We start from the raw sequence: 26,728 nt of genomic DNA, 5'->3' as shown, positions 1-26,728 counted from the left end.
TAGCACTTGAAATGTGGCTAGTCTGTACTGAGATGTGCTGTAAGTGTATAATACATAACAGATTTTGAAGACGTAGTACAAAGGGAGAAAAAAAGATGTGAAATATATTAATTTAAAATATTGATTATACATTTAAATGGTATTTTGCATATTTGGGTTAAAAATTATTATTAAAACAAATTTCACGTTTCTTTTTCATTTTTCTTATGCCAACTAGAATTTTTTTTTCTTTTTTTTCTTTTTTTTTTTTTTTGAGACAGGGTCTTGCTCTGTCACCCAGGCTGGAATGTAGTGGTGGAGATCACAGGCTTACTGCAGCCTCAACCTCCTGGACTCAGGTGATCCTCCCACCTTCTGCTTCCTGAGTAGCTGGGACCACAGGCATGTGCCACCAGCTAATTTATTTGTATTTTTTTAAGAGATGAGGTCTCACTATGTTGCCCAGGATGGTCTCAAACTCCTTGGGCTCAAGTGGATCTTCCTGCCTTGGCCTGCCAAAGTGCTGAGATTACAGGCATGAGCCACCGTGCCTAGCCTAGAAAATTTCAAATTACATATGTGTCTCACATTCTATTTCTCTTGGACAGTGCCTATCTAGAAGAAGAACTGTTGCTAAGAGTGAATTAATGGTACTTGAGAATAGCTTTATGATTCAAATCATTTCCTTGTAATGTCAAAATTGTAAGGGAATTTTATTAATTAATGGCTTTCTGATCTCAGAATGGTGAGGGGAAAAAACTTAAAAAGGAAGAGGCTACTTTCATGCCTTGTCTCTAAGCTCTGATGCAAAAAAAGTGCCCGATTTAGTTGCAATATTAACAGAAGATAGTCTTCAGGTCACTCAGAATTTCAAAATTCACCATTTGTCTTAATTCAAAGTCTGAATCCTGTCCATAATATCCTTTAAAAAGTGGTCTTAGCACATTATAAAGAGCACATTAAACGGAAGTAGGAACCCAGGCGTGGTGGCTCACGCCTGCATTCTTAGCACTTTAGGAGGCTAAGACAAGTGGATCACCTAAAGTCAGGAATTCAAGACCAGCCTGGCCAAAATGGTGAAACCTCATCTCTACTAAAAATACAAAAATTAGCCCGGCGTGGTGGTGCATGCCTGTAGTCTGTTCTTTTTTCTGTTTTTTGTTTTGTTTTGTTTCAGCCTGGGTGACAAAGCAAGACTGTCTCAAAAAAAAAAAAAAAAACAGAACAAAAAACAGAAGTGGGAAAGTACTAAAAATAAATAAATAATAAAAAAGAATTTTGAAAGGGCACCATCATTACTTAAATGTAATCAGCTACAGAAGTAATCTTGTATTATCTAACTTAGTAATCCTCTATAGTGCCCATGGCCCTAAAATGTTCATATTCACTCCCACAAGTTGGGACAAAACCAACTGTTTCAGTATCTCTTATATCTCTAAGATACCACAGAGTTAAAGAAAGTAGAATGTATAAATAAATGCATTGAGAAATAAATCCAGTGAAAAGAAAGCTTTTATGTAATCTGGTTTGCTACCATTTTCATCCACCTAGTAGTATTTATCACTTGATAGTTCTAATCCCTCTGGTCCTCTTACAGATACTTTGTTTTGCTTCCTATTCCCATCCTTCAGTTAGACTCAGAATGATTTATACGAATTTGAGGATAATTGCAAAATTGATCATTTTTTCAGATAGGCCTCCTCCACATACTATGCAGGTAAGATTCTTCTTTCCCCCAGTGCCAACAGAAACCAAACAAGTTGACAATAACACAAGAAAAAGCAATCTAATTCTAACAGAGATCTAAATTACAGTTAATTATAGACATTATTTCCCACTTTTTTTTTTTTTTTTTTTTTTTTTTTTTTTTGAGACAGAGTCTCACTCTGTTGCCCAGGCTGAAGTGCAGTGGTGCAATCTCAGCTCACTGCAATCTCCACCTCCTGGGTTCAAGCGATTCTCGTGCCTCAGCCTCCCGAGTAGCTGAGACTACAGGTGCATGCCATCACGCTCAGCTAATTACAGATGTTATTTCTATGTGCATCTAATTATTGCCATTGATTCTAAGCAGAAAAAAAAAAAAAAAGAATAAACTGGCTCAGCCAGGCATGGTGGCTTATGTTCATAATCCCAGCACTTTGGGAGGCCAGTGCAGGAGGGTTACTTGAGGCAAAGAGTTCAAGACCAGCCTGAGTAGGCTGGGTGTGGTGGCTCACGCCTGTAATCCCAGCACTTTGGGAGGCCGAGGCTGGTGGATTACGAGGTCAGAAGATCGAGACCATCCTGGCTAACATGGTGAAACTCTGTCTCTACTAAAAATACAAAAAATAAATTAGCCGGGTGTGGTGGTGGGCGCCTGTAGTCCCAGCTACTCAGGAAGCTGAAGCAGGAGAATGGCGTGAACCCAAGAGGCAAAGCTCGCAGTGAGCCGAGATCACACCACAGCACCCCAGCCTGGGTGACAGGGTGAGACTTGATATCAAAAAAAAAAAAAAAAAAAAAAAAAAAGACTAGCCTGGGTACCACAGCGAGACTCCCATCTCTGGGGGGAAAAAAAAATTATCCGGGTATGGTGGCCAGCACCTATAGTTCTAGATATGTGGGAGGATCCCTTGAACCCAGGAGTTTGAGGCTGCAGTGAGCTATGATCACACCACTGCACACCAGCCTGGGTGACAAAGTGAGATCCTGTCTCTAAAATATAATAATAAAATAAACTGGCTAAATTATGTTTAGCTGTTATATCAAAGAAGTAGCATAAACAAACTCTATCATATTATAAACATTAAAAATAGTTGGAAAAACAGGACTATTTGGAGAAAATATACTTAGTACAGATTTGATATATAGAATTGTCTTCAAAGCACTGTCCTCAACGAGGTGTTATATGTTTAATACTCCCTAAATCCTGTTTAGTCAACACTACAATTGTGCCATCTTCTGAGTTTATACCTTCATATAAATTAAGTTCGCAATTAAGTTCAAAGGCCCTCTCATCTTAAGGGAGCACTACAATTATTTCTTATGAAAACCTAATTGAGAAATGTTCTCAGTTACAATATGTAGAGCCTTTCTGTATATCTACAAAATAAAGCTAATTCCCCAAGAATGGAAAAGACTTATTATTTCACTGAAAATGTGCTAAATTATCCCTGATTCACATTTCTTATAATTAGCTATCTTTAGTTCTGGAGGCACTCTATATAGTATGATCAATTAAAAAATTAACGTCCCCAGACCCACTTAAAATTAATCCCTGACCACTAAAGGATAGGCAGCTTATCAGCTAAACTCAGGAGCAGGAATGAAGTATTCTATTCTAAACCCAGCTATCATCCTCCAACTCCTCCCTCTCCCTCACCTCCATATTCAATTGACCGATAAACTCTACCAATATTAGTTTTTAAATTCTTCTTAAATTAGTCCCCTTATCTTCATCTTGACTATCATCACCCTAGTGTAGGCCATCATCTCTTCTCTGGACAGATGACCCCCTTGTTGCAGGCTCCTACCATCCCCAAATAAATTCATCTTTACCCACGAACATGTTTATCTTCCTGTGCCCCCATTTTAAGTGGCATCCAATCTGCCAAACGATAATGTAAGTTCAGGGCTATGAAATAGGGCTACCAGGAAAATGAGAAAATGAAAATTTCAGTAGAACTGAAAACCAAATTAAGATTCTTGGCAGGATCCTTGATTTAAAAAAAAAAAAAAAAGTGGTTTATGAAAGTATGCCATCCATGATCATAACTGCCCTACATAGTTTAGTTAGAGCTGCATCTCTATAAACTGAAGTGTAGTCATATTTACTCTGAAATGATTCAAATAGAACAAAGGGAATTCAGCTTCCTTAAAGGAGGGATACAGACTGCAACCTCTGAAATAAGGCTTTTTTCTGACATTTATTGTTCAAAATAATCTCGAATTCTAAACTGACATATATTCACCACTAAGGAAAAGTGGAGTCTTTTAGGTCTGGTCCCTTCTAACACAAGGGCCACAACCTCTCTGGAGGTGAGAAGGCAGAATGGGATGAAAGCAGAAGACAGGAAGACAAGTATTGATTTTTACCTTCTTGAAATAATCCCAGGAGGTCCTTGTGTGAAATTTAAGTGTCTGGGGTTAAGGTGAACAATGACCTAGCTCTCAGGCTAACTTTTAGCATGTGAACACTAAAGCCTCCCTCTTATTGCTTAGCGTGATGTTTACGACTTAGTTGGATGGTTAAATGATACTTACAAGTGTGTCTGGTAGTTTGCCAATCACAGGAGTCAAGTTATGCAGAGCAGAACTAAAGTGGCTAGAATACAGCAATGGCTTTTCAATAATAGTCATAACAGGAGTTATAACAGCAGCAAAGATAAATCAGGACCTGAAGAATACACCTTTGTATGAAAGTAGTGGGCAGGTGCAAGGTAATGGGCAGGTTTGTCACACCAACCATGCATAACAGGAAAAACAACACTGTGGCACTGGACTCAGTTCAGTCAGTAATGGTTAACCCAGAGTTGGACTTCTTTGCGGAAAAAGCTATGCTCATGAGGTTCATGATAAAAATCAGGACAAATAAAGGCAGTACACACAATCAACCAACTCCATCTCAATGAACCCTACATAAACCCTTTCTGAACAGAGAGGCATGTTCCCAGTGAAACAATAGGTGTCCCATTGACTAAAGGCTGAGGAGTTTCCCACATAAGAAGGAATTTCTGTTCCATCCTTAGGAAGTTTGGGTAATGCTGATTTTTTGAACATAAGTTAACTGAACCTAAAGAAGAGATTATTTATATAATATCCAGCTTGAAAGTAAAAGAAACTACAGTGCTCATGTAGTCTGAAAACAGGTATAGGATGTGCAAGCACTATGACACATTATTTCATTTATGTCCATTGAAATAAAGAAACAAACTCAAAAGGGCAGGTAATGTGCCCGGGATTCCATTACTAACAGATTGTTTTATCTCTTCTGTAATTTAGCCGGCCTCAGCCAATAAGCGGGCCAACCAAAACAAGAATCCAGTCATTACTTGTTCCTTGCTCTGTACTTCCTGGGATCTCTCAGTCATTTCTGGAATAGCTTTGGGAGGGAAAAAAGCAGAACTCAGAGCTGCAGTCTGAGCATTTTTCACAGAATTGGTTCATTCTCGTTAGAAAACTTTAGGATTGGAGTGGAGTTTAACTGCTTGAGTAATGGAGTATGGGTAGTTAATAAAATTTCATCTTTGGCATCATTCAAACCTCAGTAAGGGTCCCAGCTCCTGTAGTTTACTCACTGTGGGATACTTTGAGCCTCAGTTTCATCATACGTAATATGTGGAAATAATACCTGTCTCCAGGTTACTGAGAGGATTAAATGAGAAAATGGACATCCAGTACTTATGAAAGTACCTGGAACCCAGTAAATTCTCAATAGATGGCAGCTACTGTTATTTTTATGGTTGTAATAGTCATAGACCCCTGAAGGATCATGTTTACAATGTTACCCACACAGACCTTAGTAGCCTGTGGCTTTTACTTTTCCTTAAACTTCCCTAGCTATTTTTTTTTTTTTTTTTTTTTTGAAGAGCCTAACTTTGGTAGAAGAAAGGCAAATCTCGGAGACAGAAAAGGAGGACACTGAATTAATGTTGCATTAGATGTCCGGTGAGAGGAATCTTTCAGAGGGTGTCAATTCACCATTGGAGAAGGGATGAACTTCATTTGTACAAAGCAGCGAGGAGTTTACCTTTGCTTCTGCAGATCTAGAGATTTTTCTATGGTGGGGCCAGACAGGCTAGTCCTCCCTAGAGTAGAGTAGGAGAAAGGACATAGGGAGAGAGGGATGCCAGAAAGTTGGAGAGACTGAGGTTAAGGAAGAGAAATCGGACCTAATGTTTTCTCATAAACTATTTAGTTTTACTGCAAGGTAACAGTGGTCATGATGCTGAGGCTGATAGAGGTAACATTTATTGAGAATTTACTGTGAATTAACTTATTTTATTTAATCTTCACACTTACCATATTAGGTAGTTTTGTCATCATTATCCTCATTTTGCAGATGTAAAACTTGAAGCACAGAGAGATTAAGTTAGGAAATAGCAGAGGCAGGATTGGAACCTAGGCTGTCCACTTCAGAACCTGGATTTCAACTTCTACCCAATTCTATCCCTGACATGAGATTAGCACTCAGATCTCAGAGGAAGGAAGAGACCTCTTGATGGAAAATGCAACTTGGGTTTGTTTTCTGTTTTAAGGGAAAAAAATTACTTGTATTTATAGAAAGAAAACCCCCTTGCCAAGCTTATCAACTTTTAATTGCTACTGTAGTTGCTACTCAGAACATCGCCTGGGATTAAGGCAGAGAATAACTGTTAAATGACTGCTATCTTTCTTGAGAGGGGGGAAAAGGCTGTTATAACTCCTCTTCTTAAGGAAATAAAAGATAAAAGATAGACCAAAATGTTGGTCTAACAGCCTGGTTGAGAAACTGTGAGGATCTTAAACACAAAGAGGAAGGGGGCTCAGGCCCTTGGTCAAGAAGACTAGAACCATGTCCGTTTCAGATGATGATGAACTCACTGGCCTAGGGACACGGAAGAAGTACAAGTAATGAAAAGTCAGCCATAGCCCATGTTTACATGAATGAAAACAAAAACCTATTCAGCACTGAAAACAGTATAGGAGAAACCTGTACTACGCTTAATGGCATTCTGGTAAAGAGGAGAAGCAGCTGGCCAGGCTTGACGCCATATTCTTTTCAGAATGGCTGCAGCTATTAGTAAAGCTTCTCACAGTGCATGTGGAACACGTTTACAAGTACGCAGAGTTAATCACATGCCAGAAAAATAGCCATCCTGTGGCACTCCTCCAGCCTCCCTATTTTCATGAGCTGATGACAACTGATAAAGCCAGAAGACAATATTCCTCTGGCCTTTAAAGAGAGCCAGGCAGGATAAAGACACAGTGCAGGGTATATTCTATGCCCAGAAGTCGAAAGTACACTAACTTCAGGTAGTGCTCACAAAAGACTTTTAGAGCTGACAGGTCACTGAGATCACTCAATCTAAGACTTTCATTACTGAGCCAAGGACACTTGGGCTGGGAGCAGGGAACAGCCTAACACCAGTTTGAGAAAGAGCTGGGCCTTACAGATACTCCAGGATAACCCACACCAGGTATCTTATCACCACAGCAAGCCACTTCTCTTCATTTCCCAACAGTCCCTAAGGCTAAGTGACCACTCTTCCTTTTAAAGGTGGATCAATTATATCATTTACCTTTTAATATCTGAAATTTGGCTCATATAAAAATCTATGTAACTATAAATATGTTACAAAGCATCAAAATCATATGCCATTCGACTATCACAGAAATTTTTAAATATGGAAGCATGGTAAACATTTATCATACTTTCCAATGTTACAGCTATAATTCTATTATGCCCTGATTTTTAAGCAAATTAACATTTATCCTAAATGAGTATTTTTAAAATATGAAATGTTTAAATGGGCATACTCAGTAAAAAATATGTAATTTGATATAATAACTTTAAATGACATTTTATTTAAAAAAATAAGCAAGCTTTGACACTACAGAAGCCATTTGAAGAGAAAAAATATAAACATGTAAACATAAATAACAGGACACACAGTACAATGGGAAATAAACAAAACTTCCACTCAATATTAAAATAAAGAATAAAAATGATGCCTTCCTATACATTGTATGGCGCTATTCTACATGTTGTAGAAATACCAATGAACTTACCCACCACAGGCAATATTCCAAGATTATGTAGTCATCAAGGAAAGAGATTCCATCCAAGTGGAAGGAAAGCAATTCAAAAATCAAATAACTACATTCATTTCATTATTAAGTTATTAGAATTAAAACAGAGAATTACTGCATTATAAAAGAGCTGTTGTATTATAACTAAACAACAATTTAGAAGAAGTAAATGACAATTTCAACAGGAAAACTAGAATGTTAATATTAATTCAGAGATCTACTATGCTGTTTTTGTTTTGTTTTGTCTTGTTTTTGAGACAGAGTCTTGCTCTGTCGCCCAGGCTGGAGTACAGTGGCACCATCTCAGCTCACTGCAACTTCCGCCTCCCGGGTTCAAGTGATTCTCATGTCTCAGCTGTAGTAGCTGGGATTACAGGCACACATCAACACATTCGGCTTATTTTTGTATTTTTAGTAGAGACAGGGTTTCACCATGTTGGCCAGGCTGGTCTCGAACTCCTGACTTCAAAATGATCCACTTGCCTCGGCCTCCCAAAGCACTGGGATTACAAGCGTGAGCCACCACACCTGCCCTACTACACTGTTGTACAACAAACTTTACTGCTTGGCTACTAAAATAAAGGAGGATAAAATAATATTTTTGTAATTTTTTTGTGAACAATATTTTACTACAAAAATAACCCAGCAGGGTTACAACAAGAATTCATTTGCAGTTGAGGTTTGGCATTAAAAAACTAACAAGAGTTACATTAAAATAATAACACATTTCGTTATGTGGATAGTTTCTCACCTCGTCTTCCTTCAAACACATCACTGATTTCTCTTAGCAGTGTTGACATGTCACTAATTTGGGATTCCCAAGCTTCACAAAACACATCTAGGTTTTCTTTAGCAATTTTACTAGATGGATGCAATGTCAATGTTTCAGCAGCAGAAATTATCTAAAGAAACACAATACACACCTGTGTGAATTTCAAAATCTTAGCCCTCAGAATAACTTTGGAGACCAAAGGTAAGTAAATCTGCTGTTCAATTCAACTCAATAAACAACTATGAAGTAATTTCCATACACAAGCTCCATGTTGGGCAATATGAAGACACACAGTAGGACAAAATTTGCTGTATCTTATAATCTGACCTGCAGATAAATAGTATGCATTATTATATACAAACCTGCATTCAGGGAGCAATTCTCTTCATTCAAGTAAAACTGTTTGAACAAAGTTGTTCCCATAGAATAATTCAAAGAGTTATACTCAGACCATAAAAAGTGTATTGTATACAGAGTAGCAAAGGTAGCAGTAATAGTGGTGGTGGTAGCAGCAGTGGTAGTAGCAGGAAAGGTAGTGATAATAATAAGTAACATATATATACACCCATAAGTAGTTGGTAGATACATGCTTGAGATACTGTGTTTGTGTTTGAGATATATTAATACATTAAAATCACCGAAAATATACAAATAAAATACTACTTTTCCCAAATAAGCATTGTTCCCATCTTTCAGCTGGAAAAGTTGAAGCTCAGAGATACCCAGTAACTTGTGCCAGATCCTATTACAAGTATATACAGAGTTGATATCTAAACACAGATCTACCTGATTCAAGTTCAGGCTCTTTCCATCACATCACACTGCCTCTCACAAAACACTTGTAAAGAGGGCAGAAATCATCCTGGTACTTTTACGTACCACCACATGGGCTGAATAAATGTGTTGAATAAATAAATGAATTGTTGCAGAGACTGCTATGTTTTCATCAAAATCTGTTTGTCTTCCCTCTGGATACACAGGAAGATTACATTTCCCAGCCTCCCTAGTGGAGACGTAAGGCCAAGAGACTGAGTTCCATCCTCACTTGAATGTGGGTCACCACTTCCATCATAACTGATCCAAACCTCCCTCATGCCCCTCAGTGCTCTCTCCCTTCCACATCTGATGGTTCAGTGCACAGGATCCAGTAGGGACTCTGAGGTCCTAAGGGCTAACGAGGCACAAAATGAAAGGAGACCAGATTGCCAAGAGGGAAAAAGACATACCATTAATCAGGACTTAATACAAGTGAGAAATAAACTGCTATTATATTAAGCCTGAGATTTTGGCATTTGGGGTTTTATTTAGTGTTAGCTACTACATGAATGAATTAATGAATCAATTAACATTTTATCTTTCATATAATAATCACTCTCTAACACAAAGGACTTGATGGATGCTAATTGTAATGTAGGCAGAAAATAGATGGCTGGGTTGAGTCTTCACACACCTCCTGACCTGACATTCAATAGAAATTAAACTTTAGCTTCTACCTTAAAATAGAAGCCATCGACCAGACCAACCTACTGAAATCTCCTGATGGCCCATTAAATAAAACACACACACACACAAAGATCCAGGAGCTAGGAATTCAGAGTTCAGTCTTGATATATTCACAGCAGATCCTTCTACCACTTCACCTTCTATTTATGACAACAGTCCTTGATTCTTTCTACCTTCTTGTTTCACAGACTGGGGATATTATATCAAACACTCATCCAGTAAGTAGTATTTTAGAGAATCCACTATGTGTAAAAATAATACTAGGTGCTGGGGATAAGGTGATAAAAAAGAAGATAAAAGCCCTCTATTATGAAGCTTATACTCTAGTGGGGATTTGGAACAATAAACAAGCACACAATTAAAATATTATAAATTATGATAAGTGCTATGAGGGAAATTAACAGGACAATGTGATAGAGATGCCCATTACTAACAAGTGATGTTGCTGTTCCATGGAGTTTATTATATAAGATTATTCACACACACATATGTATACAACTAACACGACTATTCATTCACCTACTACATACTGGTAGGCACTGTGTCCACATTCCAGGTGCTGGGGAAACAGCTGTGAATGAAACAGATAAATGTCCCTGGCTTCATGGGACTCACCTTATAACAAGCAGTGGGGAGAGACACAATTAAAACAAATTATAAAATATTTTAGAAGGGAATAAAAAATATGTATCAAAATAAAGGGTGAGAATGATGGAGGGCTTTAGGTGGTCACAGTATTTTAAGTTAGAGGGTCACTGAAAAGGTAAGGGAGCTACAGGGAAATCGAAGAGCAGTCATTTGGGATGAGGCAGAAACATTTCTGGAGTGTTCGAGGAATAGCAAGTAAGCCAGAGGAACAGACTGACATGAGCAAAAGGAAGGTGGCCAGTGGCCATGTAATGGATAAGCATAGATGGTAAAATTTTCTTCTGAGTGAGAAAGTCATTGGAGAACTTATAGAAGATTAATATGATCAGGGCCATGTTAGCTAATATATTAATAGTTGGTTCCTTTGAATGAATTACAACTAGGTGCTCCTCCCTCTGGGGTGGGCATAGTGTCAAAGGCACAGCACTTGCCAGACAGATGGCAGTGTTATAAGAACAAGGTTCCCCCCTTCAGGGAAAGCAGGCACATAACTTGCCATGGACTACAGGCTAGATTTCGGCATTGCTCTCCTCTCAACTAGTGTACAAACTGTTCAGTTGTTCCCTCAGTATGTCTAACATTTTAAAGGAAGTATAAAAATAACATTGCCAAAGCAGAGATATCCAGAAATAAATTATCCCAGAGGCATGCTCAATGTCCTTAAATTATCCTTTTGTGAGGCAGATGGCAAAGACTAGGAGTGGAAGCTGAGGCTTTGGGAACAGAAAAAGCTTCTCAAGTTATACACGTTATTAACAACATGCTCTGCCACTATCCTGGGGAAGAAAATATGACTATTCCTAATATCTCTGCTGCAATAGAAACAATAAACCAAAAATTGCAACCAGATGGCAAGCAGGGCCTCAGGATAGGAGCAACAACTGATTGCATATGGCAGGAGAGTCAAGCCCTCCAGTTCTATTGGAATACATTCGCAGCCAAGGCAAGAAGAGTGACTCTCATACCAATATTGAAGACACAGTTTCTCCCAGCAAACATGTCTCCTGGTTGTAATAAAGTGTTCAGCAGATAATCATTGTGGAGGTTCATTCATATAATTCCTGCTTTCATGATAAGCCTTTGACACTGTTCTCTACAGGAGAGCATGAGATCATCCCTCCAACATCCAACATGATTCTCCTAGAGGGCACATGCCATCATTGAGTTTAGGTCACTTGCACTGTTCTCAGCTATAAATCAAAGATCCAGGGACTCAACCTCTACTGCCCAATATTGCAAGTTAGGAGGAATCCTTTTGGCTGACAGTAAATAAACGGATATAAATAAAGTATAAATTAAAATATAAATAAAAGAACAACTGCAAAACTTTATTTTACAGCTTAGACTCTAAAAAAGAAGGAAACAGCTGGGCACGGTGGCTCACACCTGTAATCCCAGCACTTTGGGAGGCTGAGGTGGGGGGATCACAAGGTCAGGGGTTTGAGACCAACCTGACCAACACAGTGAAACCCTGTCTATACTAAAAATAAAAAAATTAGCCAGGTGTGGTGGCAAATGCCTGTAATACCAGCTACTTAGGAGGCTGAGGCTGGAGAATCGCTTGAACCTGGGAGGCAGAGGCTGCAGTGAGCCGAAATCGCGCCACTGCACTCCAGCCTGGGCGACAGAGCGAGACTCCGTCTCAAAAAAAAAAAAAAAAAAAAAAGGAGGAAGCTCTGTCTTTAAACACTTTCCTTAGATTAATTTGACAGGAACAGTATTAAATGAGATGATCAGTTTTAAAAAAGCTTTTGAAGATTATAGGGACAAATGTTACCTCTACTATAGAAAATCCAGAAAAAAACCCCTAGCTACACAAGGATATTGTCATATAGGTATTTTCATATGTATATACATTTCTACACATATGAAATTATGGAAATAATTTGTATACATACAAATCTGTACCCTACTTTTTTCATTTAACATTGAACAGAACATTCTTTCAGTGGTTGCTAATTCTGGTTATCATAATTATTATTTTAACATTATAATGTACTATTTGCCTAATTTAAGATAGTTATTTTGCTTCTGATTGGATCTTTTTTTTTCCCCCAGATATGGACACTTGCTCTGTCACCCAGCCTGGTGTACAGTGACACAATCATAGCTCACTACAGCTTCAAACTCCTGGACTCAAGCTATCCCCCTGCCTCAGCCTCCTGAGTAGCTAGGACTACAGGTATGCACCACTGCACATGCGTAATTTTTATTTTTTGCAGAGACAGGGTCTTGCTGTGTGACACAGGGTAGTCTCAAACTCCTGTACTCAAGTGATCCTCCTACATCAGCCTTGCAAAGTGCTGGGTTACAGGTGTTAGCCACCATGCCTGGTCCCAATTGAATCTTATAAGTAATATCATAACATTGTTTTGTTTGTGTCTTAGTCGCATGTCCTAATTATTACCATGAAACGTATTTGAATATTAGGTTGAAATGTGAATATTACATAACATATGGCTTCTTATGTCATGATAACTTAATCTCCAAACATGTTATAATAAGTACATTGTAAACAGCTTCCTTTAAAATAGATATAAACTAGAGTATTAGTTAAATGAACCAGTCTCCAATATGGCAGATGACCAGCTCCAATGGAAGGTTAGCCATGTTCTGGCACACTACCGACAGAAATTCCATTATCTTTCTTTCTCTACATAGATTTGGACTTTAGTTACGAAGAACCATTTATAGCTTCCATCCACACAATTTGTTACAACGCTCAGATAGGACACAATACAGAAGGAGCAATCTGCTATAATCATACCTGTTGGCCAGTCACCTGAAATGTCTCCTCTGCATGTATACAGGTTATTTCCATAGGTTCTGTCCCAGATATGTGTCGTAACAATCGACAGGTCTACAAGAAAACATGTCTACAGTTAACTTTCACATCCTCATCCTCCACAATACATAGTATCATTTTATAATTAAAAAGAAAATTTTACAAATAAAATTTCTTAAAACCTATTAAAATAAACTTAAACATTACTGAGAAGATTATTATAATATTATATTGGTCACCAATAGATTCTCTGGGAACAAAGCAGATACCAATAAAGGTATAACACTGTTTCTACTTCCTATCCAATCATAGCAAGGTGGTTACAGAATATTAGAAACATAAGGAACCTTTGGAAGGACCTAGTAGTGTCCTTCCACATATTTTATATATAAAGAAATTTGGCTCAGAGAAGTAACTTGCTCAAGGTCTCATAGCTAAACTATGTCAGAGTTGCTACAAGCTACATGTTCTATCAACACCATCTTCCAATGGAGCTAACATTGGATTAGGCAGACTGGTATAATAAGGAGAGACCCTATATCAGAGGAAATTACTGAAAATCTTGATGCTTAAAACAGAAAATCAGAGAACATTTTTTTTTTTCAATGTTAAAAAGATTTGCTGCAGGATTCCTAAAATAAGCAGTTTCCCTATAGTTATAATATTTGGTTTATAAACACAGCAGCATCAAATTTATTAAATGAAGAAGCTATATCTATAGTCATTTTAAGAATGTTCCCCCAGAAGTTTTTAGGCTTCCACGTAAACAAGTAAAGGAGAGGAAGGCAGTTCAATTCGTCTAAAGGTTCCTTTTAACCATTAGTCTTTGAGATTTGGTGAGCAGGGTATGTTAGATTATGTGAAGATCGCCAAATGGTTCATATCTGTGCGTTTATATACATGTTGGCTAGCAATTACCTCATACATATAAGCTATACATGGGTTCAGTTTTTTGTTTGGTTGGTGATATGGTTTGGCTGTGTCCCCACCCAAATCTCACCTTGAATTGGTAATAATCCCCGCATGTCAAGGGCGGGACCAGGTGGAAGTAACTGAATCACGGGGGCAGTTTCCTCCATATTGTTCTAGTGATAGTGAATAAGTCTCACAGGATCTGATGGTTTTATAAACGGGAATTCCCCTGTACATACTCTCTTGCCTGCTGCCATGGAAGATGTGCCTTTGCTCCTCCTTTGCCTTCTGCTTTGATTATGAGGCCTCCTCTGCCATGTGGAACTGTGAGTTCATTAAAAGCCCCCCCCCCTTTTTTTTTTTTATAAATTATCCAGTCTTGAGTATGTCTTTATCAGCAGAGTGAGAATAGACTAATACAGTTGGGTTTTTTTTTCTAGTAGATATCTGACATTTTCAATAGGCAGAAGGCTCAGAATATCAATTAATAAGCCTAACTGGAATTATAACACAAGTGTCAGGTGAAGCATCAGTAACTCATAACTAAGATTTGGAATTGTGTGTCAGATGTCTTCTCGTTGTCCCTCCTTAACTGCTCTCCTCCCTTCTCACATCTGCCATTTGCCCTGGGAGACTGACCTATATTGTCTACACTTATGTGTGGATAATTGGGATTATCCTAATGGGATATCCAGTGGGAAGCCCCATCCACAGATGAACAGAACCAAGGAGAGAATGGGCTTTGACTCCCACGCTCCTCGACTCCCATGCTCCTCCCAGGAGGGTCGCCTTGGGCTGTCTCTGGGCCTAGTCCTAAAATCACAAAGCTCTCAAGGCAGTTCTCTGAAAGGCTTCCACATTCCACATTCCCCTGTTAATGTGGGCCTGGGGTGGTACCAGCCTTGCTACCACTCGCCCCAATTACTGCTCTCTCATGTATGTTTCCCCCATGCCCTGTCTATGCAATTGTACATAGCTTCTTTATTAAACTCTCTTCAAATTATCCTAATTTGAGTGTGCCATCTCCTCCCTGCTGAGACCCTGACGGATTCAAACAGAAACAAGGTCATACAACATACCTCCATGGCTCTACTCCAAGGTCTAACTTCTCTGAGAGGATAAGGAAAAGAAGATTAAGAAGTTCTTTTGTGGGTCTTAGCACTTTTTTGGTTTTGTTTTAGAGACCAGACCGTTGCAGGAACAGAACAGATACATGCTATGCTTTTAAGATTCCAAAGGAGAGAGAAAATGCTGAGATAAATTGACCCAAAAGTGTATTTGTGTTAACATTCCCACATAGTTTAATAAAGCCATTATTAAACTACAATTTCTTTAGCACCTTGTTTACTCACCTCAACAAGCTGCTCTTTCTGTTCAGAGAGTTTACAGGCATATTCAGCCAAAGCTTCTAAATTTCCTTCTACTCCAGTAAGTTTTAATGCTTTTAGAACCACATGATCAGCATGGTATTTTAATAGATCTGCTGCCAGCTGTGTCGCTGTACTATGAAGCTGCAGATGTGTGTGTGGGTGGGGGAGTGGGGGTTGGAGAAGGAGAAGGGTGATGAAGGAAAGAAAACAAACAATAACATTTTGTGACCAAGCACCACATCAGCACTTTAAAACTATTGATAAAGAGAAGCCGCAAAGCAGTTCCATGGGTTCCACTGAGGGGAGGGTGTAAAGTTCCCTGTGTAACAGTAGGAGTTGTGTAGCACTGGTGAGCTTACAGTTTCTCTCAAGGGCAGGAGTGATATCTAATTCATCCTTTAACCCCCTGGTGCTAGTGCTAATGCTGTTTCTAAAAGATGAACTGGTTATTCGCTGAGTAATCTTGTCTCTTTTCCATTCTGTTATCAACCAGTTCTTTCCCATGTAGTTTCTCCCTTAGGTGAAAAATGCTTCTGCTAGTCTTAAAGTTGGTGAGGAATGAAACAGCATTAAGAGTATTAAGAGTATTAAGAGTGCAATATTTAGAGTACTAAGAAAATTGGCATTTTGTGATCATTAATAAGTTCTTTAGCATACTTCTGAAAAAGTACCAATGTGAGATTCAGTCAATTAGGTATTTAACAAAATTTATTAAAAACCTATATCATGGCAAGCACTGTAGCACTGTACTAGAGGCTGGGCATACATGACAAGTAGGACACAACCCCTGCTCTCAGGGAGGTCAGAATCTGTCTATAGTTGCGATCCAGATCTTTACTCTCTACCTCTACGAACAAACTGGGTCCCAGGAAAAACAACAGATTAAAGGGTGACACAAACCCCGTGGTTTTATTGACTTTGGGTGGAATGCATGGCTCACTCTGACTGGATATCTTTGGACACTATTACTCCAAAATCTTTTCTTCTTATCTTGCCCTTTTTTTTTTTTTTAATGACATGACAGGTTATTTTGGGGTTGTCCAAAAATAGATCATTTTTAATAACATTGTTCTCAGAAAAATCTGACTTTGAATTAAATCTATTTGAATGAAGTGACTTCTTTTTTCCTGGAAGTAATCCAATGTCAATTCAAATTAGAGGATTGTCTCCAAAATTAACAATAGGATAGTCTCTACATTCATGCAACTAAGTGAGAATAATTACAGTTAGAACAAAGAAACTAAAATTCACTTTCCTTAGGAAACTAAATGCCACATAAGAACTTAAAAAGATTTTGCTTTGCCAGCAGGACCTTAGAGAATATCTAATGCCAGTCATTTATTTTACAGACTATGAAACAGCTCCACAGAGACTGTATCTTGCCAAGGTCACGTAACTCTTCTCACATGTAAGAGAGGGAGGCAGGACGAATGCAAAGTTCCTGCTCTATGCCACGTCCTGACAGCAGCCTTATATACATTATCTCCCTTAATCCTTACAAGAATTCTATGAGGTTGACATGGATATACCCATATAAGAGGTAACGAAAATGAAGCCTATGGAAAGCCACTCAGTCTATCACCAGTAGACCATGTTCTACTGATAGTCAGGATTTTAACAATACTTTAGTTAAAACTGAATAGTCTGGAATAAAATGGGTAGGGTTTTTTCTTTCCTTTTTATTTTGTTTTTTCCTTGTGTCAAGGGCAGCAGGCTTTATTATAAAGCATAGAAACCCATGTCTTTCTATGTTTAACAGGATGTTTAAATGATTTCAATAGACATATCAGCACCAAGTAAGATGTGAAACAGATCACCATGTATATAATTTATATAAGAAACATCCAAAAACCAATTTCAGCCAGGCATGATGGCTTACACCTGTAATCCCAGCACTTTGGGAGGCCAAGGTGGAAACACTGCTTGAGCCCAGGAGTTCAAGACCAGCCTGAGTTTATAATAGTGAGACTCAGTCTCTACAAAAAATTAGCCAGACATTGTGGCATGCACCTGTGGCCCAGCTACATGGGAGGATGAGGCAGGAGGATCACTTGAGACCAGAAGGTCAAGGCTGCAGTGAGCCATGTTCGCACCATTGTCTGGGCAAGAAAGTGAGACGCTATCTCAAAAATAAGAAAATGTTTTTAAAATTCTAATTTCATTGTCTTGAGCCCTTGACCATCTTCAAGAATATAAAAGAACTAAGCCCGGGTGCAGTGGCTCACTTTGGGAGGCCAAGGCGGGTGGATCCCTTGAGGTCAGGAGTTTGAGACCAGCCTGGCCAACATGGTGAAACCCCATCTCTACTAAAAATACAAAAATTAGCTGAGTATGGTGGCTTGCATCTGTAATCCCAGCTACTCAGGAGGCTGAGGCATAAGAATCGCACTTGAACCCCTGAGGTGGAGGTGGCAGTGAGCCAAGATCACGCCACTGCACTCCAGCTTGGGCAACAGAGTGAGACTCTATCTTAAAAAATAAATAACAAAAATAAAAGAATTAAGAAAGCAGAGTTAAGGGAAAGGAGAGGTCTGTGTGAGGAGGGTCTGTCTGGAGAGCTGCTGGGTGCCCACTGTGACTCCCTCCTCCAGGCATGCCTCAAAGTGGAGGGAGCAACAGGATATAGGAGTTGAGGGGAGGGAGTGGGGGTTGTGGGGGGCAACAGGAAAGCCTCTGAAGAACCACTAAAGTATTCATGAGAGTGAGAGTCTGCTGTAAATGTCTACCAAGCCCAAAGCCATTTGATAAGGGTGCTGGTCACTAAAAACCTTCTGCCTCTCAACTTTCTCTCTTCTGTCTCTATGCCACAACCTAACAAAAATCAACAACAGCTACGTAATGGAGGGTGAGGAATGTGAAAAAGGGAGAAGAGACCACATCTTCCCAAAAGCTCTATCTAATTGGAGCTGGGAAAACAGGGAACAGGGGAGAAGCCCTACAACTAAATGAAGATTTAAATACTGATTAATATATTGGAGGGAACATTCTAAGTTTTCAACTGAGATTGTGTTTTGTGACTTAAAGCAGGAATTGGCAAACTTTTTCTGTAACGGGCCAGAGAGTAAATATTTTAGGCCCTATTGCGACTATTCAACTCTGCGGTTGTAGTGAGAAAACAGTAGACAGTAGGTGCATGGGCAGCACTGTGTCCCCGTACACTCTACTGACAAAAATGGTCCAGTTGTAGTTTGTGAACACCTGACTTAAAGTGACCATAGGACTTTCAATAACCTGAGAGTGGACAAGTAAGTCATGAGATGACCAACTTTTTATTCAGGGAACAGGGAAACCCTCTCAACCAAAGGAATATTTTTTTAAATTTACTTCAGTGAGATAGAATTCATATACAACAAAAGGTACCCATTTTAAAGGTACTGTTCAGTGAGTTTTGATGAACATACACAGCCATGTAACCACCACAACAATTAATTTTGAACATTTCCAACATGCCAAAAAGTCCTCCTATGCCCTTTTGCAGTAAATATACCCCAACCTCTGACATGAGATAGCCACTGATCTGATTTATGTCATTATAAATTAGTTTCGCCTTTTCTAGAATTGTTTTTTTCTAAATGGAATTTTATACATATAATCATTTGTGTCTGGCTTCTTTTGCTTAGTATGTCTTCACTAATTCATCTATATTGTTGCATGTATCAATACTGTTCTCCTTTATTGCTGAATAGTATTTGGTAGAATTATTCCAAAATTCATTTATCAATTCCTCTGTTGATGGAATTCTAGGTGGTTCTTAGTTTTTTGTTACTATGAAGAAAGCTATGAAAATTCATGTATAAACTTTGAGAATGAGGGCATTAATAAAATCATGGCTTCAAAATAACTATGTCAAAGGAAACCTTTTTTTTTTTTTTTTTTTTTTTTTTTTTGAGACAGGGTCTCACTCTGGCACCCAGGCTGAAGTGCAGCAGCGCAATCATGGCTCACTGCAGCCTTGAGCCCTGGGGATCGGGTGATTCTCCCACTTCAGCCTCCCGAGTAGCTGGGACTACAGGCGCTAACCACCACACCTGGCTAATCTTTTGTGTTTTTTGTAGAGATGGGGTTTCGCCATGTTGCCCAGGCTAATCTCGAACTCCTAGGCTCAAGTGATCCTCCCACCTTGGCCTCCCCACAGTGCTGGAATTACGGGTATGAGCCACCATGCCTGGCCTCAAAGGAAAACTTTCAAAACCATTTTCTAGGCACAGAGGCATACTAATACTAATGCATTTCATACACCCATACAACATGAAAATTAGCAAAGAATTAGAAGAAGCTAAATTTCAAACTATACTTACTTCTTTCTTAAGTTCATTAAGACTGTGACTGATTTTCAAAATACTGAGTTCCAGTTCTTCAGCGATGCTTTTTGTTTTCTTGCTTTGCTAAAAATTTTAAAAAGTATATATGTAGTGTTACCGCATCTCTTTAATCTGTTAATTCCAATTTTATTTGAACTGTAAATTGTAATAAATTTTAATATTATTCTGTGAACTATAAAAGTAGGTTTTCAAAATTTACCTGTTTAAAGTTAGAGTGGAAAATAAAATTTCAGTTTATATTTTTCTTTTTTTTTTTTTTTTTTTTTGAGACGGAGTCTCACTCTGTCGCCCAGGCTGGAGTGCAGTGGCGCGATCTCGGCTCACTGCAAGCTCCACCTCCCGGGTTCACGCCATTCTCCCGCCTCAGCCTCCGAGTAGCTGGGACTACAGGCGCGCGCCACCACGCCCGGCTAGTTTTTTTTTTGTATTTTTAGTAGAGACGGGGTTTCACCATGTTAGCCAGGATGGTCTCGATCTCCTGACCTCGTGATCCACCCGCCTCGGCCTCCCAAAGTGCTGGGATTACAGGCTTGAGCCACCGCGCCCGGCCCACTTTATATTTTTCAATGCTAACTACAAATAGGTGAACTTTTGTTTTTTATTTATTTATTTTTCTGTGAACCTATGGATTATATTGAAAGGTGAACTTTCAAAATCTAATTTTCTTTAATAAATTCATCAAGTCTAAAATTGATCTCTTATTTTCTGCCTAGAATGTCCATGCTTTCACTCCTAACCTAGTTAAAAATTAAAATCCTACTCGTCTTTAAGATCTTACATAAATGTCTTTTTCTCAGAAAGGCTTTTTCAGATCATTCAATCTAAATCAGACCCTCTTCTTACTCATTGTAATCTTTTTGGTCAATAATCATCCCAGTTTGCAATTACATATTAATTTTTTCAGTCCAAACCATCTGGAATTTTTTATTTTTTGTTTGTTTAAAGTCTATCTTCCCCACTAGACCATGAAAGCTGGGTTCACATCTATTTTGCACACCACTAAATCCACAGTACCTGGCATAGCAAACAATAGGTAGTAGAGATTCAATTCTTTGCATGATAAATAAAAATTAAATATCAATACTTCATGAAGCCTTCTTGAGCCCTCTCCCTAATATAAGTTTGTCCTCCTTCAAACCGTCTCAATGCATAGTCTACGCCTTCTCTTAGGATACCTACAAAGCTATTTGTACTTGTCTCACCCCTTCCCACAAATTTCTTTATTGTAAAATTCTTGCAGACAAAGATTTTATCTTATTCATCTTTAGATTTATGGTGCTTGGCATATAAAAGGTACCAATAACAACTGCTGAAAAAAATGAATGAACGAAAAACACATCTAGCATGCAGGATCAGAGATCTGAGTGCTTGTGAAATACGCACAGGGTAAATTTGCAAAATTTCTGACATTTGCTAATTGCAAATTTGAGTATTAATAGAATCACATTCCCAACACAGAGTATTTCATCACAAGCAACTCTTTATAGTGAGTGTTGGACTTAAAATTTAACACTGAAGCAATCTACACTTCAGATTGTGTATCACACAGATAATTCAAACTAAACACAAAACAATGCTCAAGTCTCTCACACCACTCTACTTTAGGGCAAGATTCCGTGTTAATAAGAATATGTGCACTACTGTGATGCCCAGAAAATATCTGAGAAATCTGTGATTCATATCTATGTTCATTCATAAATTAATCTATTTACAAGGAAATCAACTGCTGCTTCTTTCTTCAGTCTCAGCCATATCCACCCTCCTTCATCATCTTTACTGCCAAAGCTTTGTTCATGACTTCCAGATTTGTACTATGGCTGCTGTATATTGTAAGCCATGTTAAATACTTTTTTGACAGAGCCTGGGCCTAAGAAATAAATAATCCTAGAGACATATCCCAGGGCTCTGTCTCTCCATTTTGCAATCCACCTGCTATAAGAGACTGTGTACACACTTCTTATGCTGTCCCATTTCCATCAGTCTTGGCCGTTCATTCTTGCCCAAATAAACTCCTCTGCTTGAAGCACACCAACAGCCCATTTAAGGCTCATAGAGTGGCCGCCCACCAATTTTAGACCAGGAATTTGTGCAAGGGTGAAAAGCTTTTACTTGCCAGCTGGATCTACCCTTGTTTTCATTGAATCTACACCCCAATAAGTTTTCCAAATCATTGTGTCTGTAAATCAGCTGTCCTCAGAGGTAAGAACTGTGTACATCTGAATGGCTCCAGCAGTCAGGCTCAGGTCCCAAGAACTTCTAGATGGGGGTCTACTCCTCTGTTCTTCACTCTGAAGAAGCATTTTGGGGAGGAATTTTCCAGAGGTGAGTTTGGTGAAAGAGTGGGGACAACAGAGTAAACTAGTGATAGTGACAAAGGCACAGAATTCAGACTGGCTAGAATGAGAGTCAACAGGCCTGGAAATAAATGTCAAGTACTATGAGTGCTAGATGGGAAGGATATTTTGGCCAACTAGGAGGGAGAAAAGGGATGAGACATCCTGTCCCATTCTGGAACAAATTCATACTCCTGGTGATTATGTTAGCTTCCACATCTTGCAAAACTTTATGGGAAAGCCATTATATAAGATTTACTTTGATTTTTAAAAAAGTTCTTACAGCTTGAATCCACACAGAAATTAACTGCTGCAGTTCCATTCTCGCCTGAGTTGACAGTTCCAAGATGCGTTCCCTGTGCTCATGGCTGGTGTAGGCAGAATCAGTAAAGTCCTCCGTACGCTCCAAGATGACTTCCAATGTCACAGAAAGATTCTCTTTGGACTGAAAATAAAGATTCTCCCGAAGAGCTTCAATATTCATCTGAGAACAAAAAGGACATCCATCCATCAATGTGAGTCAATATACACACTTGACCAAAATGGGTTGTAATTTCTAACAGTGCCCAGGAAAACACTAACATTTTCTTTTTCGAAGCTGAGGGGAAATACAGCCACCAATGATATCTATATTCTCCACTAACCCAGGAGGACACATTGCTCAAAAGCCTTCAATATACATGCAAAGCATCATTCCCAGAATAATTAATACAATGACATTTCTGTGGAATCAGTGAATACTAAGGCAGAAAGAGCATCATCCTGTAGCAACCAGTAGGAAAAATGAACCAGCCTCCAGGTAAAAGATTTGCACCTGAGAAAATGCGTAGGCAAAGTCCTGGAAGATAACTTACACCCAAATATGACATGTGCTGAGCCCAGGGGGAAGGATGATGTGGAAGATGTGGGGTGTGAGAACGACTAGGGAAGGCATCCATTTTTCCTTCATTAATTCAACAAAGACTCTCCTAGTTACCTAACTGGTCTCCCTAAATTTTGTTTAAAGTCCCCAACAGCACCTTACTAACCCAAACATCCTCTACCAGAGGGTCTATATAATCTAAAATGTAAACCGTCTGATACTGCCACCTCCCTCTAATAGCTCCTCACTATCTATAGAGAATCAAGCCCAAACATCTATGTTATAGCACAAAATCCTCTATGGCCTGTCTTTATATACCTCTCTAACAGTCTATCTCACCCCCCTGAACCCCCTAACAACCTTTCACTTCAGCCACCCTGTTTGGAGCTCCTTGACTATGTGATGAACACATGCTCACGTATGCAGTCTTTCTCTCTCAGCTTTCTACGATGCATCATGCCACTTCAACCCTACAAAACACTATAGTCCGTGAAATATGTCACACAGACAACTTGGGCCAAGAGGCAACAAGTGGTAATGATCATGATTATGGTCACAATGAATGTGATAATAAGGATAGCTTACATTTGTTTAACACTTTAAAGTCCTTTCACAAATGTTATTTTAATTAATCCTTACGTGTGACCCATTTTAACACGATCCATGAAAATACCAAAGTTTGGGAAAGTCAAGATGCCAGAGGAGAGTCCTTGCTTCCCCTCCTGCTCTTGGCCCAAGTTGTGTCAGGTGATCACTCCATCCTAGGTAGACAGAAACTCGTATTTAAGCTAGGAAAGAATATGGGATAATAGTAAGGTATGGAATTTACAATGGGGATCTTCTCAGAGAATTAAATTTATTTTATTAATTTAAGAGAATTTGAGAATTTAAACAGAATTAAAACATAAAAATCAGTTATATTGGCCTCATACCATTTATGTTAAGGTTTTTTATTTTCCCTTTAGAGAGAAAATACACATGTTTTTAGACAGCAACTTAGTGGAGTTTTGTGGGGTTTTTTTTAAAGAGGCTATTTATTGATATGGTTTCATAACATGTGTCCATATATTCATAGTACCAAATACAATAAAGTATCCAGTTTCCCTCCACAGATAATACTCTCCATCAGAAAAAAAGTAAGACGCCAAAGAGATAATCGCAGACAGTGAGACTGAGCCTATTTATAACAGCTCTGCCTCCAGCATGCCTGATGGTGAGAGGGCAGCAGCCAGAGCTGTCGGCAGCAGCCACAGGCAGAGCACTGCCCCTCCTTCACCTGCACCAGAAATGCAGCAGCAAGAGGCGAAAGATGTCTCTCATCCGACTTGTTTCCCTCATTATCCTTTGACAACACATCTCTTCCCTCAGCATTTATAAAAAGGGAGGATTAGAAAAATAATCTCTAAGATCGCTTTCAGCAATAAAATTTTTAAGAGAAGGTTTGGTCCCTATAAGCTTCTTTCCCTTCAGGAAGACTCAGTGGTAGGACTGGCATCATATAAACAAACCCCGAGGTGTAAAGTGAAAGGTCGTGGACTTTGGGATTAGAGAATCCTGGGCCTAAAGAAGGGTTCTACCACTTACTAGCTCTCCTCAAAAAAAAAAAAAAAAAAAAAAAAAAAACCCAGTATATAATTATATTCACCTAAAGGGCAGGTAGGAATTAAATAAAATATGTACTAAGAGCAAAGAGAGATATTCTTCCCGTTACTGTCTTTCACCCCATGTTCCTACTTAGACCTTCACACAATTAGAAATCAAAGTGTACGGCCGGGTGTGGTGGCTCGTGCCTATAATCCCAGCACTTTGGGAGGCTGAGGTGGGTGGATCACCTGCGGTCAGGAGTTCGAGACCAGCCTGGCCAACATGGTGAAACCCCATCTCTATTAAAAGTACAAAAATTAGCCAGGTGTGGTGGTGGGTGCCTGTAATCCCAGCTACTCAGGAGGCTGAGGCAGGAGAATCGCTTGAACCCAGGAGGCAGAGGTTGCAGAGAGCCAAGATCATGCAATCATACTCCAGCCCGAGCAACAAGAGCAAGACTCCATCTCAAAAATAAATACATAAAATAAATAAAAGTGCAGTAAAATGGAAAGAATGTCATTCTCATCACAGTCCTGTCTGTTAGAAAGGTGGGAACCTTTAGCATTTGGATAATTTCTCAGGGCCTCAGTTTTCTGATCTGTTAAAGGAGGGCATTGTACTGGATGACTTCTTAGGGCCCTCCCAACTCAGACACTGCTCTTACCCCAAAAGCATCTTCACCATGTCTATGACTTCTGATGAGAAGTGAGACTTCCTGGAGTCACACTGCCTAGTTTCAAATCCCAACTCCGGTACTTAGTAGCCAGCAAGTTAATCTCCTTTCTGTTTCTCAAGCTCCTCAAAAGTGTGATGGAAATAATAGCAATAATTCTTTGAGGATTATATAAGTTCATATATTTAAAGCACTCAGAAAAGGGCTGGCACAGAGTAAGGACTCAATAACTGTTAGTGTGTATTACTGTTTATTTTTAAATTTTAATTATTACTAATTCTATCACTATAGTCTCAAAGTATCAACCCTCTAACACAGAGAAAAGCAGGAATTCTAGCAGAAATGATTTGCTGCTCGCCATCATCCCATGGATGGTACTGCTCAAAAATGTATGGTACTGCTCAAAAAACAGGAAGGGAACATTCTTTTAAACAGCAGGCTACAGCTAAATCATACAGCTAAAAAGGGCCAGAGTAGCTACTATAACCAAAGACCAGTGTTCTTTATAAATATACCTCTAATGTAAATATTACTGAGCAACAGGTTTGTACAGAGTGGCATTGCTTTAAATAGATATATTTGCTTTTGTGAAGCATTGTTCTAAAACATTACACAAAAATATGGATACTATACATAATGGTGCTCCATTAAAATGGAAAAAAAAAGACTGGGTGCAGTGGCTCATGCCTGTGATCCCAGCACTTTGGGAGGTCCAGGCGGGCGGATCACCTGAAGTCAGGAGTTTGAGACCAGCCTGGCCAACATGGTGAAACTCTGCATCTACCAAAAATACAAAAATTAGCCAGGCGTGGTGGCACATGCCTGTAGTACCAGCTGCTTGGGAGGCTGAGGCACAAGAATCACTTGAACCCAGGAGGCGGAGGTTGCAGTGAGCCAAGATCACACCACTGCACTCCAGCCTGGGTAACAGAGCGAGACTCCATCTCAAAAAATTAAAATAAAATGGAAAGAGAAAAATCAAAATATACTCTCTTTATTCTTACCTTGAATTCCTTAATTCCAGTAAAAATACTGACAGATGAAATGTCAGTCTCTCCATTCGGTTTACAGTCAGTCACAATTTCAATGACCTTATCCAATGCCACTTTCATGCGGTCAAATACTCCTTCTTTGTTTTTATGGGCTGATTCGCAGTTGGGATGCCTCAGACATGTCTTCAAAACAATTGAAATTTTTTATTTTAATATTTGATTT

General features: G+C 39.0%; 1 protein-coding gene across 3 annotated transcripts in view; it reads right to left on the bottom strand.

Annotated features, from left to right (window-relative positions):
- Positions 1-26,728, bottom strand: part of CTNNAL1 (catenin alpha like 1) — a 73,184-nt gene that overhangs the window by 16,946 nt on the left and 29,510 nt on the right. For 2 of the 3 annotated variants that reach the window (XR_013405656.1, XM_001108162.5), the window contains exons 6-11: positions 26,518-26,688; positions 22,678-22,878; positions 20,038-20,124; positions 15,722-15,880; positions 13,440-13,532; positions 8,501-8,651 (exon numbers count right to left, since the gene is read on the bottom strand). Coding sequence is in view for 2 of the 3 variants with exons in the window: in XM_001108162.5 (XP_001108162.1) it covers positions 8,501-8,651; positions 13,440-13,532; positions 15,722-15,880; positions 20,038-20,124; positions 22,678-22,878; positions 26,518-26,688 (862 nt within the window). In the remaining variant the exon portion in view is untranslated. The remainder of the gene's footprint in view (positions 1-8,500; positions 8,652-13,439; positions 13,533-15,721; positions 15,881-20,037; positions 20,125-22,677; positions 22,879-26,517; positions 26,689-26,728) is intronic. The other variant, XM_077968373.1, reaches the window with a different exon arrangement.

Source organism: Macaca mulatta, chromosome 15 (genome assembly GCF_049350105.2).
Source record: "Macaca mulatta isolate MMU2019108-1 chromosome 15, T2T-MMU8v2.0, whole genome shotgun sequence".
Taxonomy (NCBI): domain Eukaryota; kingdom Metazoa; phylum Chordata; class Mammalia; order Primates; family Cercopithecidae; genus Macaca; species Macaca mulatta.
The sequence above is the reverse complement of the archived record's forward strand: the minus strand, read 5'-3'. Positions and strand labels throughout refer to the sequence as shown.